Source organism: Branchiostoma belcheri, unplaced genomic scaffold (assembly GCF_001625305.1).
Source record: "Branchiostoma belcheri isolate BF01 breed outbred unplaced genomic scaffold, Haploidv18h27 scaffold4, whole genome shotgun sequence".
Taxonomy (NCBI): Eukaryota; Metazoa; Chordata; class Leptocardii; order Amphioxiformes; family Branchiostomatidae; genus Branchiostoma; species Branchiostoma belcheri.
In genome coordinates, this window is record NW_017804020.1 from 244,116 (window position 1) to 259,272 (window position 15,157).

Consider the following 15,157-nt stretch of genomic DNA (forward strand, 5'->3'; position numbering starts at 1 on the left):
TCATTGTTGCATCTAACACCGGACAAGTGCTGGAAATGTTTACTCCCTTCAGCCAATGTGCAAGCACTGTAGTGTGCATCATTTGTTTATTTACATTGTCAAGTTCACAGCTTTAAGCAGGTTTCCAGTCAAAAGCGTGTCTTTGAAGAAAAGCACGAAGCTAGAGAGGTTGACTGGTTCACTGAATTCGACCATATGGACCACAGCCTATTGTGATATATTTAGACACTGTACCCTATCTAACAGCTGCATGTATAGCCAATTTACAATGTTACACAACACATTTGTACACGATTCTTATGGTCAAATACATATTTGCGCACTTGCTAGCTCATAACACTAAATCGTCCGGGTGTTTACGAGGTAGGGAAAAGTTTCAAAACAGCACTGTATGGTATCTATTAGGAGCTCCTTTACTCGGTTTGGTAGCGATAAATTGCATGGTGCATAGTTGTTAGCTTATGGAAGTCGGTGGATAGATATATTTGGGATGAAGACATCAGGGTAATGTTGTGTATAGGAGTCCCAGACAGGCTCCCCTGCTGGGATACAGGGCCAGGGCTTAGAAAAAGGCATGGCGTGGACGTGACAGGGGTTTTGTAAAACCCTGAATACTCATTTTAAACTTTCCTAGAAGATGCATTCTCAAGGACGGTTGTGTCAAGGTCGCACAACATTGTAGCCAAGGCTTTTAGGCAGCTTTTGAGAAGAATAACATGAATTGGATGAGCATTTGGTTGAAAATTTTACTACGAACAGGATATTTGTTGTCCTATGTGTAGCATCATGTTGTACAGGTCTGGCCCCATGGGGGAGGGTATTCAGTAGCAGAGTCTGATTACAGAGCAGATATCAGTTTAGATAGGGCTGTCTCAGTCACAGCATCACTCTGTCTGGAACCTGCATTCTGGAATGGCCTCTTTTCAGACCTGAACTACTGTTTATATCCTCGGTACTTTTATATTCCCTGTTTTCGTGGTCACTCCTGTACTGCGAAATTATCATTACGATGTCTTCTGTACCGCGACTTTCTTTCTTCTGCACCTTCTGCCACCACGAACATATAGTTCCGGGAATGTGTCCATTTTTCTCAGACAGTGAAATTTTGCTCCCACAAATATACGTGTATGTAGTGATTATCAGTATTTCTCCTAGTCATACTGTAGGAACTTACTTTGAAATCCATTGTAGCGCAGGTATTAAAAATATTTTTTCTGAATTTGACCTTTTGGATGTTTTTCTCACCATGTCCATAATTGGCAGATATACAAATGTTGAATCCCAGGTATTCAGATTTATAATGATGATTGTGGAATAACAAATAAATCCTCAGCTATTTAGTCCACTTCGAGAATCAAATATACATCTAAATTTCTTATTCTATGAAACAATGTTTCAAGTTGTCCCAACACAAACTCTCTCTTGGCAGAGTGTGTTCCTTCCCTTCCAAATTCAAAGTCTGAAATAATTTGTTTCGAGTCGAAACCCTCTACCAACAAAAGGCAGGACATCATCTGGTACTGATGTGGTGATTCCTCTTCCTGTTTGTACAGCATCAACACTTCCTTAATCCTTATCATGTCATAACATGGCTGCCTCCAGGAAATGTACATGTATGATTAATTGCATCTGGTGCAGTGACAAGACACCTTGAAAAAGTTTCCTATCTTCTAGGCAAACTATCTTCTTACAGGGTTAGAATGTTCTTGACCCATTAACTGAGATCTAAGTAATTGTTATGTTTTATTTACGTGTACTTTCTGTTCAGTGAGTCTTTGTTTTTTTCAAGTCGTTAATTTGGTGAAAGATGTTGTTTGCACCTTTGAGGATGATCCAATTTGACCAGCAGGCTTCTATTTCTTGAAAATGCCTGGAGGTCAGAGACCAGCTCTAAGGTCATCCCCAATTGACCCGCCTGTCTCCTACAATGTCCTGGTATGAAGGTGCTCCTGACTCTGATTAAAGTTGAGGTGTAGTGGACACAGGAGTATAGACACTGGGGTGGGTAGGGTCATCAAAATCACAAAAATGATGGAAAAAATGTGGTTGCTAGATGAAAAAAAGTGATTTTTAAGATTGCAAAAGAAAAATCATACATTGTGTATTTACAGAAAGTGTACCTACCCAAATTAAATTGTACCCAAATTTCAAAACAAAATTTTGAACCATCTGCAATATTGCAGAACATTGAAAAAAATATTTCTACCAGTGATAGCTTATGTTCTATATCAAAAAAACTCTTGTGATAGTTTATGGTCTATATCAGTAGAGGTATACTTTTGTGCACTACTAAGACAGTAAGAGGGAGGATATGACAATGTCATGTTCTTGTCAAACATTATGCATAGCTTCCTACTCTTCAGTTAGTTATGGTAGGAAATGCTTTCATTGAGAAAGTGACCATGAAGAAAGTCACACAGACGGACCCTTCTTGTGTAATTGCCCGCAGCTGTGGTTGAACCTGCCCTTGAAGCTCATTACACCATGACAATTACAAACAGAACATCTAGGGGCCATGAGAGTGACCAGAAGATAGCTGTCGTCCGCTCATGCATGTTAAAGTGGCAGCGAGGGCCACACAGATTTCATGGTGGTTGACAGGACAGAATGAGATCTTCCTTGACCTCTGCTCTCAGGTGATGGAGTCTCATTCGAAACCTTGGCTTTCGTGGTCAGAGAGATCTGGGTCAAGGCTAGACATGTGTCTTGTCAGGAGCTATACATCCTAAGCCATCCTAACAGAATACACATGTCTTTACGATGCAGAGAAACGTCGTCAATGTATCATTTTGTCGGATAATGGATGGAGAGGTTATGATACGCTCACCTTGACAGGAACCCCCCCTATCAGGTGTGATGTGATCTGCCCTTTGTCAGCAACGGAATGGCAGGAATGCGCCATTGTTTGGTAAAGACAGGTGAAAAAACGGTAGCAAATGGAAAAGGTGCTGTATGGAGGATAGCACTTGAATGGAGCGGACGTTTTTAGAGCGGCCTTTTCGGTATCATTAGCTAGCAATAAGGCGGGAAACATCTGTGTTGAGTCCTCCTTTTGAAGGTTTGAACAGGTTTCATTTGTTTTGTAAATTGCCGTGCCGTAAACAACAACAAGACTAATTAACAGAGATTCCTTGAAGTTTCCCAATGTTCTGAATTATTCCATGCCCAGCTTGTTCCAAAGAAACCTTGAACATTCCTTAACTGCCATCCCGTCTTTCTGTCATTCGACAAAATTTTGCCGCTCAAGATGGACAAAAATTTTGCCCAATCTGTCGTCTTTGACAGCCAAAAATCAGAGTGTAGAGAGATGGAAAAAGATGTCATTCAACTATGCTTGGTCTACTAGCAGAATATGCCCCTCAAAATGCAGGAAAAAGCATTTCAGAAGCTCAAGATTTCAAAATTTCAATTTCATGGGGGAGTGGGCCTCTGTAACCCCCTATGATTGTCATGATATTACCTCAAACAAAATTGAGATGGCAGAAAAAAATTTCAGGCTGGCTAGGACAATGTACCGTACTGTTGAATGTTTGTTTACTGGCACTCCTCACACAAGGGTGCTAGTCACAGGCTAATTTACTTGTCAACCACTCTGTAATTCTCTGCAAATTATTACCGCAGTGATAATGTGCCAGTAATAACTCAGGCTCTTAGTGTGTATAGAATCAGCTAATTTTATAGCTTCAATTGGATGAGCACCTGACAATGCAGAGTAATTTGGGTGATTATCCTAATAGATCATGGTGCTTCCCCCATCAATTTCCATGATATACGTACAGTACAACAATTTGTACTTTTACTTGGCATTATACCAGGGTAGGGAAGTGCTCAGCAAATGTTTCAAAATACATCATATTAAAATATTTCGATATCGTTTTTAGTTGTTGTCTTGTATGCATTCTTTGGGGTATGCGGTGAAGAGGAGTTCAAAGTCCTAAATTTATTTGTGAACAGAGGATAGGACGTTTTTTTTTAGGGTAAACAAGCTACACTGGTAGCACTTTGGTTTGAGGTCAGTGCAAGAATGTAACTGGCCTGCTGTCTGGCTACATTGTTATCATCTTGTTACAACACCACGCTGCACAGTAGGGCAGTGCTTTAAATGGGGTGTTAGGTTGTTTAGCGCAGTAACTTTGTCCCGTAACCTCACAGCAGGCTGCTCCCCATGAAAGGTCCTCCCGGCGCCTGCGCTTGTACCTGCGGCCGGCTCGGTTTCGGCTGGGCTCTCGTGTGACGGATCCAAAGCTTCCCGCGGGCAGACATAGCATGCAGACAGAGCAGCGCCCAAATTGCTCCTAAATAGGGAAGCCTGGTATTCCCATTACAGGCATCAAAATAGTGGTTACATCAAAGGTGGGAGAAGAATTACAACAGGGCATGGTCACTCCCCTATATATGGTGCGGGTGCACCCGCTACAGGACACCCCGGGCCTTGCCTTATTGCCCACCATGTACAACATTTACGTCAAACAGGCAGAAAGAATTTTTGATTAAAAATTAAGGTTTCCCCTACATGCGTTCCCAAGGGGATGATAAGGCCTTATAAAACTAACAAGGTTGAAGTGATCCGCCTCTGAGAATGTATGACAAAAAATTTGATATTGCTCCCCTGATGATGCCTTTGCTCTGAGTTCTCCGCTTACTAACGAACATCAGTCATTTCGGTAAATTTCCTCTAATTAGACCTAGCTGATGCGGGCACGTACAAAGACATGCACACACACACACACATACACACAACACGTAGTAGGCATACGCCCTAAATGTGCCTAAAACTGACAGACACATTAAAAAAGACCAATTGCCGTTGGAAAGCAGCCAAGGCTTTAGCAACAATTTAGTACCCTTGTGATACATCATATTTTGTGAACTATGGGGTGCTGACAGTAATGTCTTTCGAGCATGTTCAGGAATTCAGGCTGTAATATTTCTCAATCGTCTTAGATATATTTGCTTCTCTGAAATACAGCACAGCACATGTGGTTGTATATCCGTACCTCTAGCCAGAAAGATGTTATCCCACTTGCAATTATGGGTCATCAGTGTGAAACACTGAACTAAAAGTTCCTTTTAGAGATAAGGCAGTGGATCAGATACATGACTAGAACAGATATCGTTGTAAATCAGTGCTCGAGGGCAGGATGGTGCAAGGATGCTTCAGTGTGTGATAGTTAAAATTTAAATGCGCTTCATTTGGTACTAAAAGTGGCCAGTGGTGTGAGAACTCGCTGTGACCACCTGACCCTTGAACCCTCCCCAGGCAGCGGCTTGCGGGCCATTCTTGGACCAACTGGCCAAGAAAACGTCCGACAATTCCCGGTCTTTTGGCCACTTCATTCCTGTTATGCGCCTACCACCGCTTTGAATGAGAGGGGCCATTAATTTTTCTCTTGACCCATTAACAGTAGGGTATAGGAAGGAGGTCTATTTTTCATCCTGACAGGAGGTTTTCCAAAAGAGTGTTATCAGTGACCTTGCCTGAAGGGAGGCCCTGTCACCCTCCCATTAGATGCCACTCTGGCAATCTTCCAGCCAACTTGTCTTTCTGTGGGGAAAAGCAAAGTGGTGGCCCAGCATCACAGACATGCCGATTCACAGACAGGAGACAAATGGACAAAATGGGAATTTTATACAAATGGACCCCTCGCAATCGCTAATAAGGTGAAAGGGCTTTCCGTTGCACTTAAATCTCTCCCAACATTTGAAAACATTGAATTATGAGTCATTTCTTTTTGCCTCTGTGGCGCAGAATTGGAATTAAAGTCTGCCTATTATGTGTTCTGTCATTTTTCTTCATTTTTTTGCCAAATTCTCTATGCTGCGCCTTCCCTTATTTAACTGCAGAACGGCAATTTGAAGACTCTTTACTGCTTGCCGCCTGTAACGTGAGCTAAGCCACTCAGCAAAAAATCCTGCAAGCAGAAATGAATCAAAATGGGAGAATGCTTTGATGAAAACGGCAGTAGCCTTCTCTTTCAACAGTTCCTGTTTGGCAGGGCAAACATCAACGCACTTGACATTGACAAGTGTAAACTGTTAGCACATAGTTGGGATGGCCTGTGGACCTGTTGGCTCATTTGCATATGGCTGAGCAATCTTAATTGACATCGTGCTCCTGTTGTCGTAACATGGATCATCTCCTCACCAACGGCCTAGGGCCAGACTTCAAGGCATGTTTCTATTTCCAGACATCAGAGTTAAGATATTTCCGTACTCGAATGCCTGTACGTGTTAACCACAGGTTGTGCGTAGGGAAGAGAGAGGGACAGCATCACGAAACAGCGAGGACGGACGACTGATTTACAGATGGTGTAACGATGAGCGAAGTGGTATGCATTCTTTTGGATTGTGCTGTCCATTCCAGTACTGCTATTTTCTCCTTATGGGCGATGCAGGGGTCGTAAAACGGAAAATTGCGTGCCAGTCTTCCCTCAGCAGGGGGTCCGTGTACGCCGCAGAAGTTGAAATAACATCTTTTACAGCATGATCTCATCCCATGCATACATTACTGACCGGATTTGCATCGGCAAATGGGTTAGTACGGACGCACGAGTAACCATGGCGATACGGGTGAGAAGACCGCTCTGCACTAATCCGAACGTAATATTCTCTGCAACACTTTTCGTCGCACCTCTCTGGAAAGATACGCCGCGGCAAAGCGCTCAGTATGACTCATAGAGTGGTTCAAACAGCGATAAGAAGTGCGTTTCGTACTTTGAAGTCTTTTTCGATAATTTTTCTTTGGGAAGGTCCAGTGGTCACATCTGCCCCTAGAGGTTGACCGGAGAGAGGTTGTGCCCCCTCGGTTGTAAATCACTAGGTTCGGAGCATGGGGTAATGAGGACATCACCCCACCTTTCCCTATGTCCTCTACTTTATCATAATGTCATTTATGTGTCCACGGAGGGGCATAATATATACTAATGAGGCAGTAGAAAGGGCAGGCAGCTGAGTTCATGCCACCTAATGGCTTTTTGATGACACCAGTACACTGGCTTGATGTGTCCGAGTAGTTAGGAAACCATCTCTTGGCTGTGTAGAATCCAGCCCTATTTTTCTTTGCTCCTCGGATGCTGCGGTGTCCTAATGGTAATGGTGGGGGTATTGTATACTGATCAGGGGGGGTCAGTGTTGGACTGCAGGGTTACAAGGCAGGTCAGGACCTCACTATTATGCCTGTCCACAAGCTTACCCCGTGTTTGCCCTGTGTGATGCATGGCCAACTTTTCCTAGACAGTGGTCAGCCCGGCCTGAAACATGGCGGGGTGGCGTCTGCCGTACAATGCATGTTGGCTAAGGCCGGCGGGACGCAGTAGTAGCGAGGGACATCGCGGTGTCTGGTACGATTTGGAAATAGAATTACGGAAGATCCCGCTTTATGAAAGAGGTATTTGCGGGTTCACTGGTTTCTACGGGAGGGGTTACGGAGGCCGGTACTCTACCACCCCCGGATGCAATTGTTCCGATGACAAGTTCAAATACAGACAATATGGCTGGAGTCCTCCTGTGGGTCGTTATCACCCCAGGACCATCGGTAGCGGTTTAGCTGTCCCCTGGTCCTATGAAATAGAATTGGCTCAATTGGCCGCCAGTGGGGCATGTGCGTCCTGATGGTAGCGCGTAGGGTCAGCCTGTACCATCAAAATGAAAAGCCACATGATTTAGGGCTCCCCTTTGGGTTGTAAAGTGAAGCTGGACCTACTGATTATTTATGAACATCCCCCCCCCCTCCACGTAACCAAGCCAACCACCACTACAAACTGCAAACCTCCCTTTGCAGGATAACATCTAGATACATTATAATATCATTATTTAACTGTATCCATTTCATGACATGTTGCTTCTGCACTTATAGTTATAATTAGCAAGAAAGGAACTTGCGAAAGTCATCCGATCATGCACACAGTCTGTGGCGCTGGCTATAATGAGGAATGGGGCCTGGCATTCAGTGCTTGAAAATTTGTACATTGTCCGAGCCTTTCTGCTTGGCCACCCAAACAAGGAAATGAGCAAAAAGTGATGATATATGTCTCCCCTAAGTATCAGGAATCCTTTCAGTTAACCCATGCCATGGTTTGAGCTAATTGCTGCTCTCCCTCTGGCTACAGCCTCCCCATCTCGCTCTAGTAACCTCGAGATAAGGCATTGTACAAGAAACTAGCCCATTATTGCTTCTGACAGGTTTCTGTGCTGTCCAGACAATGTGTGATGAAGGGGCGGGACCACGACAGTGACAGATGTGGATTGTCCACTCTCCACACCTTTTGGTGTTCTCCCGACCATATAATGAGAACAGCTAGGGTTTCGTGATTGAGTCATACTATATCCCTGTCCAATATATTCCTGCCTTTGGTGTTGAAGTTTTGGTGGTCACAGGAGACTGGCTACATAGACTACATGTAATGTTACAGGCTCAACCCAAGGCAAGCCTGAGGAAATGTATGTAGTAAGAATGGGCAGCTGTGTAGAAGCTAGGCAAGGCGTCATACCGTAGCAGTGCTTTGCCCGCGCATACCCGTAGTTTTAATTGGAAATGTTCAGATATTCATAGCCCTTTTTTGTCCTTGTCAGTTTTGGAGTGTGGAAATAAATGTTGTGGGCATTAATCATTGACAAATGCATATGCAGGCAGGCACTTGTGTATAATAAGCTTTTGGAGGGAGGCCAGTTTTATGTATTTTTAATCATAAAGCAATGGTGCAATAATTGCCTGAGTTATGTCTCCCTGGTCTGTCATAAAATTCCGCTGAAGAAAAGCCTAATGGGTCGACGACGATAGGTGGATGTGGGCTTGTAATAACAGTGGACATAATTTACCACTGCTTTCTTCACACTTTTGTTCGGCCTATTCATATTTGATGGTTCCAGTCCGTCACTGTTCTGAGGCATGTGTGTCGTGTGTGCACGTTCGAATGATGCTAACAACCTGGTTAGAGACTAAGTGGCTGTATTTGATTCGCTGCTCAGTCCCAGCCAGTAGGGGGGAGTGTCCGCATATGTAATCACCCTCATTACCTATGCATAGATCTTAACTTGGGGTATACATTCTATTAGAAAATGTCCCAAATTTTATGCAGATAAGGCGGGGTGACAAATCACCCGTAAGGTGGGAATGAGTTTGCAAGTTATTAGTCCATCATTCGTGGTTCAAAGGCAGGCGGGAGGCACCCTGCGTGTGTGTGATTGTTAGTGAGTAGCTCTGGCAAACAGGGTAGGGAATCTCAGGAGTGTAGTAGGCTAGGCAGGACGGTTAGGTAGGGGAGGTAGTACGTAGGTGCTCCCAGCACCAGGCTGTGTTATAAGGATGGGGAATTACCTCTGCTCAGATCGCCCGGTAAGTTTGTGTCCTGGGTTTATACTAGTATTCTTCCTTGTGGAAATTTATTTTTCACGGGGCTTACCGGAACATATGTACGTATTTGTGATGCATGAAAGTGTTGAACAGTGTCAGGCTGCAAAGTTGGTTTTCTACGTGGTTAATAAACATTTTTTTCTTGTTTTTTCCTCACAGGTGAACGGAAAGGACCTTAGTAAAGCGAGCCATGAGGAGGCAGTGGAGGCTTTTCGCACGGCGAAGGAACCGATCGTTGTGGAAGTTGTGCGGAGATCTAGCGTTGCGCGGCAAGGGACGGCCAAGCCGGAGCGGCGGGAGCCGTGTCTAGTGGACGCGGCGGTTCAGACGGACATCGGCCCCGACCCGTACTACATGTTGGGGATGTACAGACCTCCCACCCCACCGCCCCTTGGCATGCAGGGTACAGCTCCCCAGTGAGTAACCCATTCTCCTATTCACTCTTTCCTGTTCCTTCTATTCATACCAACAATTTCCCATTCAGCACTGATGCCATGCTTGTGGGAAGTGATTGAATAGCTCCAAATACAGCAGTAGATTTGAAATGTTTGTCCTTTTTTTGTCCATACTTCAAAAATGATCTTATTTTTGGCTCGAAGAAAGTGGCTTAGAACTTGGATAGGTACTATTTTAGAAAAATTACAGGTCATTTTAATGTCTGTTGGTTGAAAACCTTATATCTGTGTCTCCTTGGCATGACGTTGTGAGTACTGAAAATAATATTCCCCTAGCCCAATTTGATAGACATATTTATTGCTGCAGTGTTACATGACACCAATGCCATCAGAGAGCCCTTGAAAATAACCATTTGTACTTTTGCGGTTGGGAGCTTGAGATTTTCCAGCCCACCGTTGCAAAGGTCTTGTGCAAATCTGTGAAATATTGATAAAGTACAGACGTAATGCTTAATGCTATTAGCATTACCCATCCCTTGTTAGCACAGATTTTCCCTGCTATCCTCCAACACTCTCAAAGTGATGAAATACCAGAGAGGTGTGAAAAAGTCAGGGTTCTGCTCCCCCCCTGGGTTGTATTTAGGATACAGCAGCTGATTGTGAAGTCTGTAATTCTCGATTCAGGACAAGTCCGTGAACCACAAATCCAATTTAGCGAATGAATGGTTCCTGCTTTAGATCAAGGGAAGGAGTCCCCAGGATCGCTATCCGGGCGTGAAAAAGACGTTTAACCTTCCCGCTACCCAAAAGTACAGGGGTGTTCAACCGAACAAGGGAACGGATTCTTCCTTTGCAACACTACTTACTTTGACGGATTAGGCTTGTATGGAGACATGTGAATAGTAGAGGATTGACACAGTTAAACAGTGACACAGTTTGTTAAAGCTGGGCTTGTGTGGAAAAAAGCAGCTCGAAGTGTTCTTTTATCACTTCAAAGGATGCAAACCTCGTTACACGTAAACCACATTACCACAAATATGAAAGTACAACTGCACTTTGTATGTAGGAAGAATTAAGATCATCTGTTGAGTTGTAATGAATACTGCTTCACTATGTGGGTCATGGCTAGTTCATTTTGAGGAAGAAACAGCAAGACCAAAAATACCTGTGCAGTTTTTGTTATTTGACGAAATTTTTTTGCTGCAGTGGCCACTTCTAGGCACTGCAGTAGCATTTCTTCACCCTAAAATATAGCGGTACATTGCAATATTGTTGCTGTGTAAATGTCTTGATGCAAAAATGCATTCAAAGTACAAAAGGTGAAACAAAACATATTTTCCAGCACTTGTGGCATTCATTGATGTTGGCCTCTCGTTTCATTTTGAGATATATCAAGAACCTTGATCCTTATGCAGCATAGCTTGATGACACAAGCGAGCGTATGTCTGAGTTTTGAGTGGATGCAGACAGGGGAAGTTGTCAGTGCTGCGCACTGTAGAATGGCTGGGAGCTTTGTTTCTGTGCAGCAGCGGCGAAGAAATTCAATCCAACATCAGAGCCTCGAAGAAAGGAGCGATCTCTAGACAGGAAACATAGTAATCATGATGCTGTACAAGTCCTGCACGTTCCAACCCCCTGACACAAAGGAAAGACTGTTTTGACCAAAGGCAGACAGGCTGTTTCCTCCAATGTATGCTTGTCTGTCTGTCTGGGCTCAGATGTGGATGTTTCTATATACACAGAAAAATGTTTCTGTTCCACAGTTTCTCATTTAGCACACTTGGGGGATGTTTTCAAAACAAAACCACTGATCGCTGTAAAGCGCTTCCTCCTTCTTCCTTGTGGTGTTGTTCTTCCTTCTCCCCTGCAACGCAAGATATCCTCTTTGTTGCTAGTGCTAGTAAATTATTTCTTTTATCAGAAGCTTGACAGCAAGTTCATGGACCAGCCCTCTGTGAGAGCTACTCATGCCTTTTCCCCATTGTTGAGTCAAGAAGAGAAATCTCCTCTCAGTACAAAACCTCATCCTTTGCTCTCCGAAAGAGAAGACCCCCCCCCCAGCCAATGACTGTAGCCCTCCTGTCAATATTGGCGAAGGAGATTTATAATTGTTTGCCCTGTTTAGTCAGCAAACAAGCGGAGAATAGACAGTGTTGACACGCCAAACATGTTAAAAGAGTTTCTGTCCAGGGTGTGATGAACACCTCCTTGCACCAAGACTGTGGTCCTCACATGTAGTGATGACAGAAAAGCGCTCCTGAGTTTTTCCTGGCGCACCTTGTTCTTGTTTGGCCGGTCGGTAAATTAGAACAGGCCCAGTGACCTCATCAGCTTCGGAGGTCGCAACTTTGGCCACAACAAACCTTTCACAAAAGTAAACCATTTCAGGTTAAACAGTCAACTAGCTTAGAGATGGAATAACTCGGAGATAATCTTGGGGGACAAAGCATGCCTTGTTTTCAAACTTCAAGAACGAGGCTTTGTTTTGTGCCAATATAACGTAGCCTAGTCAAAGTGCCTGAGGGTCAGCCTGTATTCTGTATACGTATCAATTCATTTCTAAGTTGTAATAATGTCTAATTGACTTATCTTTGCATAAGCATATTGCCATGGGCTGTTCTGACTTGATTGCACTGATATGTTTCAGTCAGTAAGCCGTCTATAGAAGAATAAGAACTAAGGTTATCTGTAAATGTATAAGAGGTGTAGATAGTGGTCACTTGGCCTGGCAAAAAAGGGACACATACAGATTCAAAATTCATTTGTCTTCATTGTAAAAGAGAGTGGTTTTGGCTCCAACTGACCAGCTCGTAGGATTTAGGGCTTGGCTAGCCCCTGGACATGATGGCTAGCTAGTGTCGCTGACCATTAAAAAGCCATCAGGAGTGGTCCTAGTAGGGCCATTAGGCCAGCGGGTCCATTTGGCCGGTCGTGACTCATGTGCGGCCGCTTCTGGCCATCTCGGACTCTCGCACGCCACAAAATCTGCTCATCTATAACAATTCCGATCTGGCGTCTTGTACTCCTGAATTTTTTACAAGTGTTTATGGCTGCTCTGAGAGTGACCTCGGTGGCAGTGGGGTGTGGTCTGTCCGGACAGTGATTGAAGAGCCCTTTCTATGACCTGTCTTGTCCACTTGGAGGTAACATCACCAAGGAGGACAGGGGTGCATCATCTGTCAACCCTGATAGCATCAGAGAACATTATCCTGCAGGGCACTAATATCAGGCTACTGTGCGCCGGTCTTTAGAAGCTGGTCCGTTATTACCGTAGTTATCATCAGGACACAATGCCCACATCTCCCATGCACCATTACGTGCAGAAAAGGGTAGAAAAAAAAGGAGAATAGCACAAAGGGAGGACACCATGTCAGTTTACAATGGCTGTCAAAATTGACCTCTCAATACCCTGTCAACTACCCCCACCATTTCACAAGTAGCCGTTGATTGGCCTGCAACACTTCAGATGGACTCCGGTAACAAAAGAGCGGGACTGAATAATCAGGTTCATAAAACACTTCAGAACAAAGGGCTAGGAAATGAGGCATCAGAAATGTATCGCCTTTTTAGCACTGCATAAAACATCTCAGGTTTAATGGAGTGAAGTGTAGAAAGAGAGTTTGTAAAACAGTTACTTGCTAACGACCTCATGCTGTTGTGTTATTGTTGTTGTGGGAGGCTGTTTGACAGTGTGTTTATGTGTGTTTTCTTTGTTGTTGTTTGTGCAGTCCCTACGGTGACCTGTACGATGCAGCGGAAGACTTGGAGTTTGCAGATGACCTTCCACCATTGGACGACAACTACAACATTGAATATGAGGTAAAAGTCAGTCAATAAACTCTGACACAACTTTAGACTGGGTGTCAGACTGTTTCCAGGGCCTATACAGGCCAGGTACTCAGCTTCAGGGCCATCATGCCCCAAGGCTAATAACTCTAGGCCTAGCTAGTGTGCTATGGGTCTGGCATCCAGGCTAATACAAGTTTTGCATCCTATGAAATACTAGCGACTAGAAAAGCAGATACAGACACGTCTATGGGAAAGTTGGCTGTTAGAAGTATTTCAAGAATACCCAGAGCAAGTTCTAACAACCACAACGATGTTAAAGTCATTGTCACCTTGCGACCTTGTCCTTAGAGAGCCTGTGTTGGTGGGCTGCCAAGTGTGGGCTAATATAAAGCTGGCATTGTTGGAGGTAGCAGTTGACAGTCAACATGGAAGTGATGGGTCTGTGGGGCCAAGCCAAGCTCTGCATTTTCCAGAGACCACCTTCAGTGCTGCTAGTACTAGTGTTCTCAAAAAAATGGGGAGGGCAGGGATCTTGGTAGCCTAGATGCCAGACCCATAGCACGCTAGGCGCTAAGTAACTTTTATGCTATGGTTCTAGTATCCAGGCTAGATTTTGGGAGACAGTAATGGATATGGCTGTGCCAGGGAAACTATGTACTTCAGTTTTGTTTCAACATCATTTTTATGATATACAAAAGTTTCTTCAAGAAATACTGGAAGAATTATACCTAGGAGTAGGTGAGGTGGACATGGAAACATGCAAAATTGCAGCTCTGGATTTGGTCCATTGAATCTGTGAGACACATGAGAAATTAGCAGTATTGTGTCACCAACCTTCTGTAGGGGACTCCCGCGGATAGAATTGCAGGTTCAAGCCTATAAGCGAAGTACGCCGCTGAGCTGTTTTGACTCAGGAGGTGGGGGGTCCGCCAGAAATGGACAGGGATGAATGTAACCTTGAGTTCAATGTCAACCACAAAAGTATAGGGATTTTTTTTAGTATACCAGCATCTGGAGCAAATTTTTCACTTAACCAGTGATTGTCTTTTTTATTAAAAACGATTTATGTAGGAAAGGATAAAAAATGTTGCTGTTAGATTTTTAGCAAAGAGTGAAAAAGTGAGCAAATGTATGCCACTTCTGTGGGTGAGGTGTGAAATTTGAAGCCTGTGTCTGAAAGTTGACCATAAGTTGGTGTCCACTAATGTGTCCATCTGTCCCTGAAAAAAGGTTTGTTTCTGTTTCGACCACCACTGGTCTGCACAGCTGTCCGGCCACATAATTCCAATTTCTTGCTGCCCAGTCCCCTGAATGGACCCAACATTTGTTGACACCTAACCCCATGGAAATGAGGTTAGCGCTGCCATCCATGTGTGCTGTTCCAGGCAGCGGTCCTAATCTAATCCCTGCCACCATGTAATTGTTTTAATAGGATGGTCAAAGCTTTTAATTAAAGCCGGTCCAGAATGTAGGTACAGAACAGTGCTACAGAGGCGGCAGGGCATGGGAACCTGACCCCAGGACAAGATAGCCTTCCTAGACGTCCCTCTCGAGTTTCCAGCCCCTCCTGCTACAAATTGGACCCAAAATTGACCAAATAACCTCAGAGGACATCAGATTG

The 15,157-nt window shown here is 44.1% G+C and overlaps 1 protein-coding gene across 1 annotated transcript in view; it reads left to right on the forward strand.

Moving 5' to 3' along the window:
- Window positions 1-15,157, forward strand: part of LOC109477334 (E3 ubiquitin-protein ligase PDZRN3-like) — an 89,850-nt gene that overhangs the window by 60,418 nt on the left and 14,275 nt on the right. The window contains exons 4-5 of the mRNA XM_019778529.1: window positions 9,512-9,768; window positions 13,476-13,566. Coding sequence (XP_019634088.1) covers window positions 9,512-9,768; window positions 13,476-13,566 — 348 coding nt within the window. The remainder of the gene's footprint in view (window positions 1-9,511; window positions 9,769-13,475; window positions 13,567-15,157) is intronic.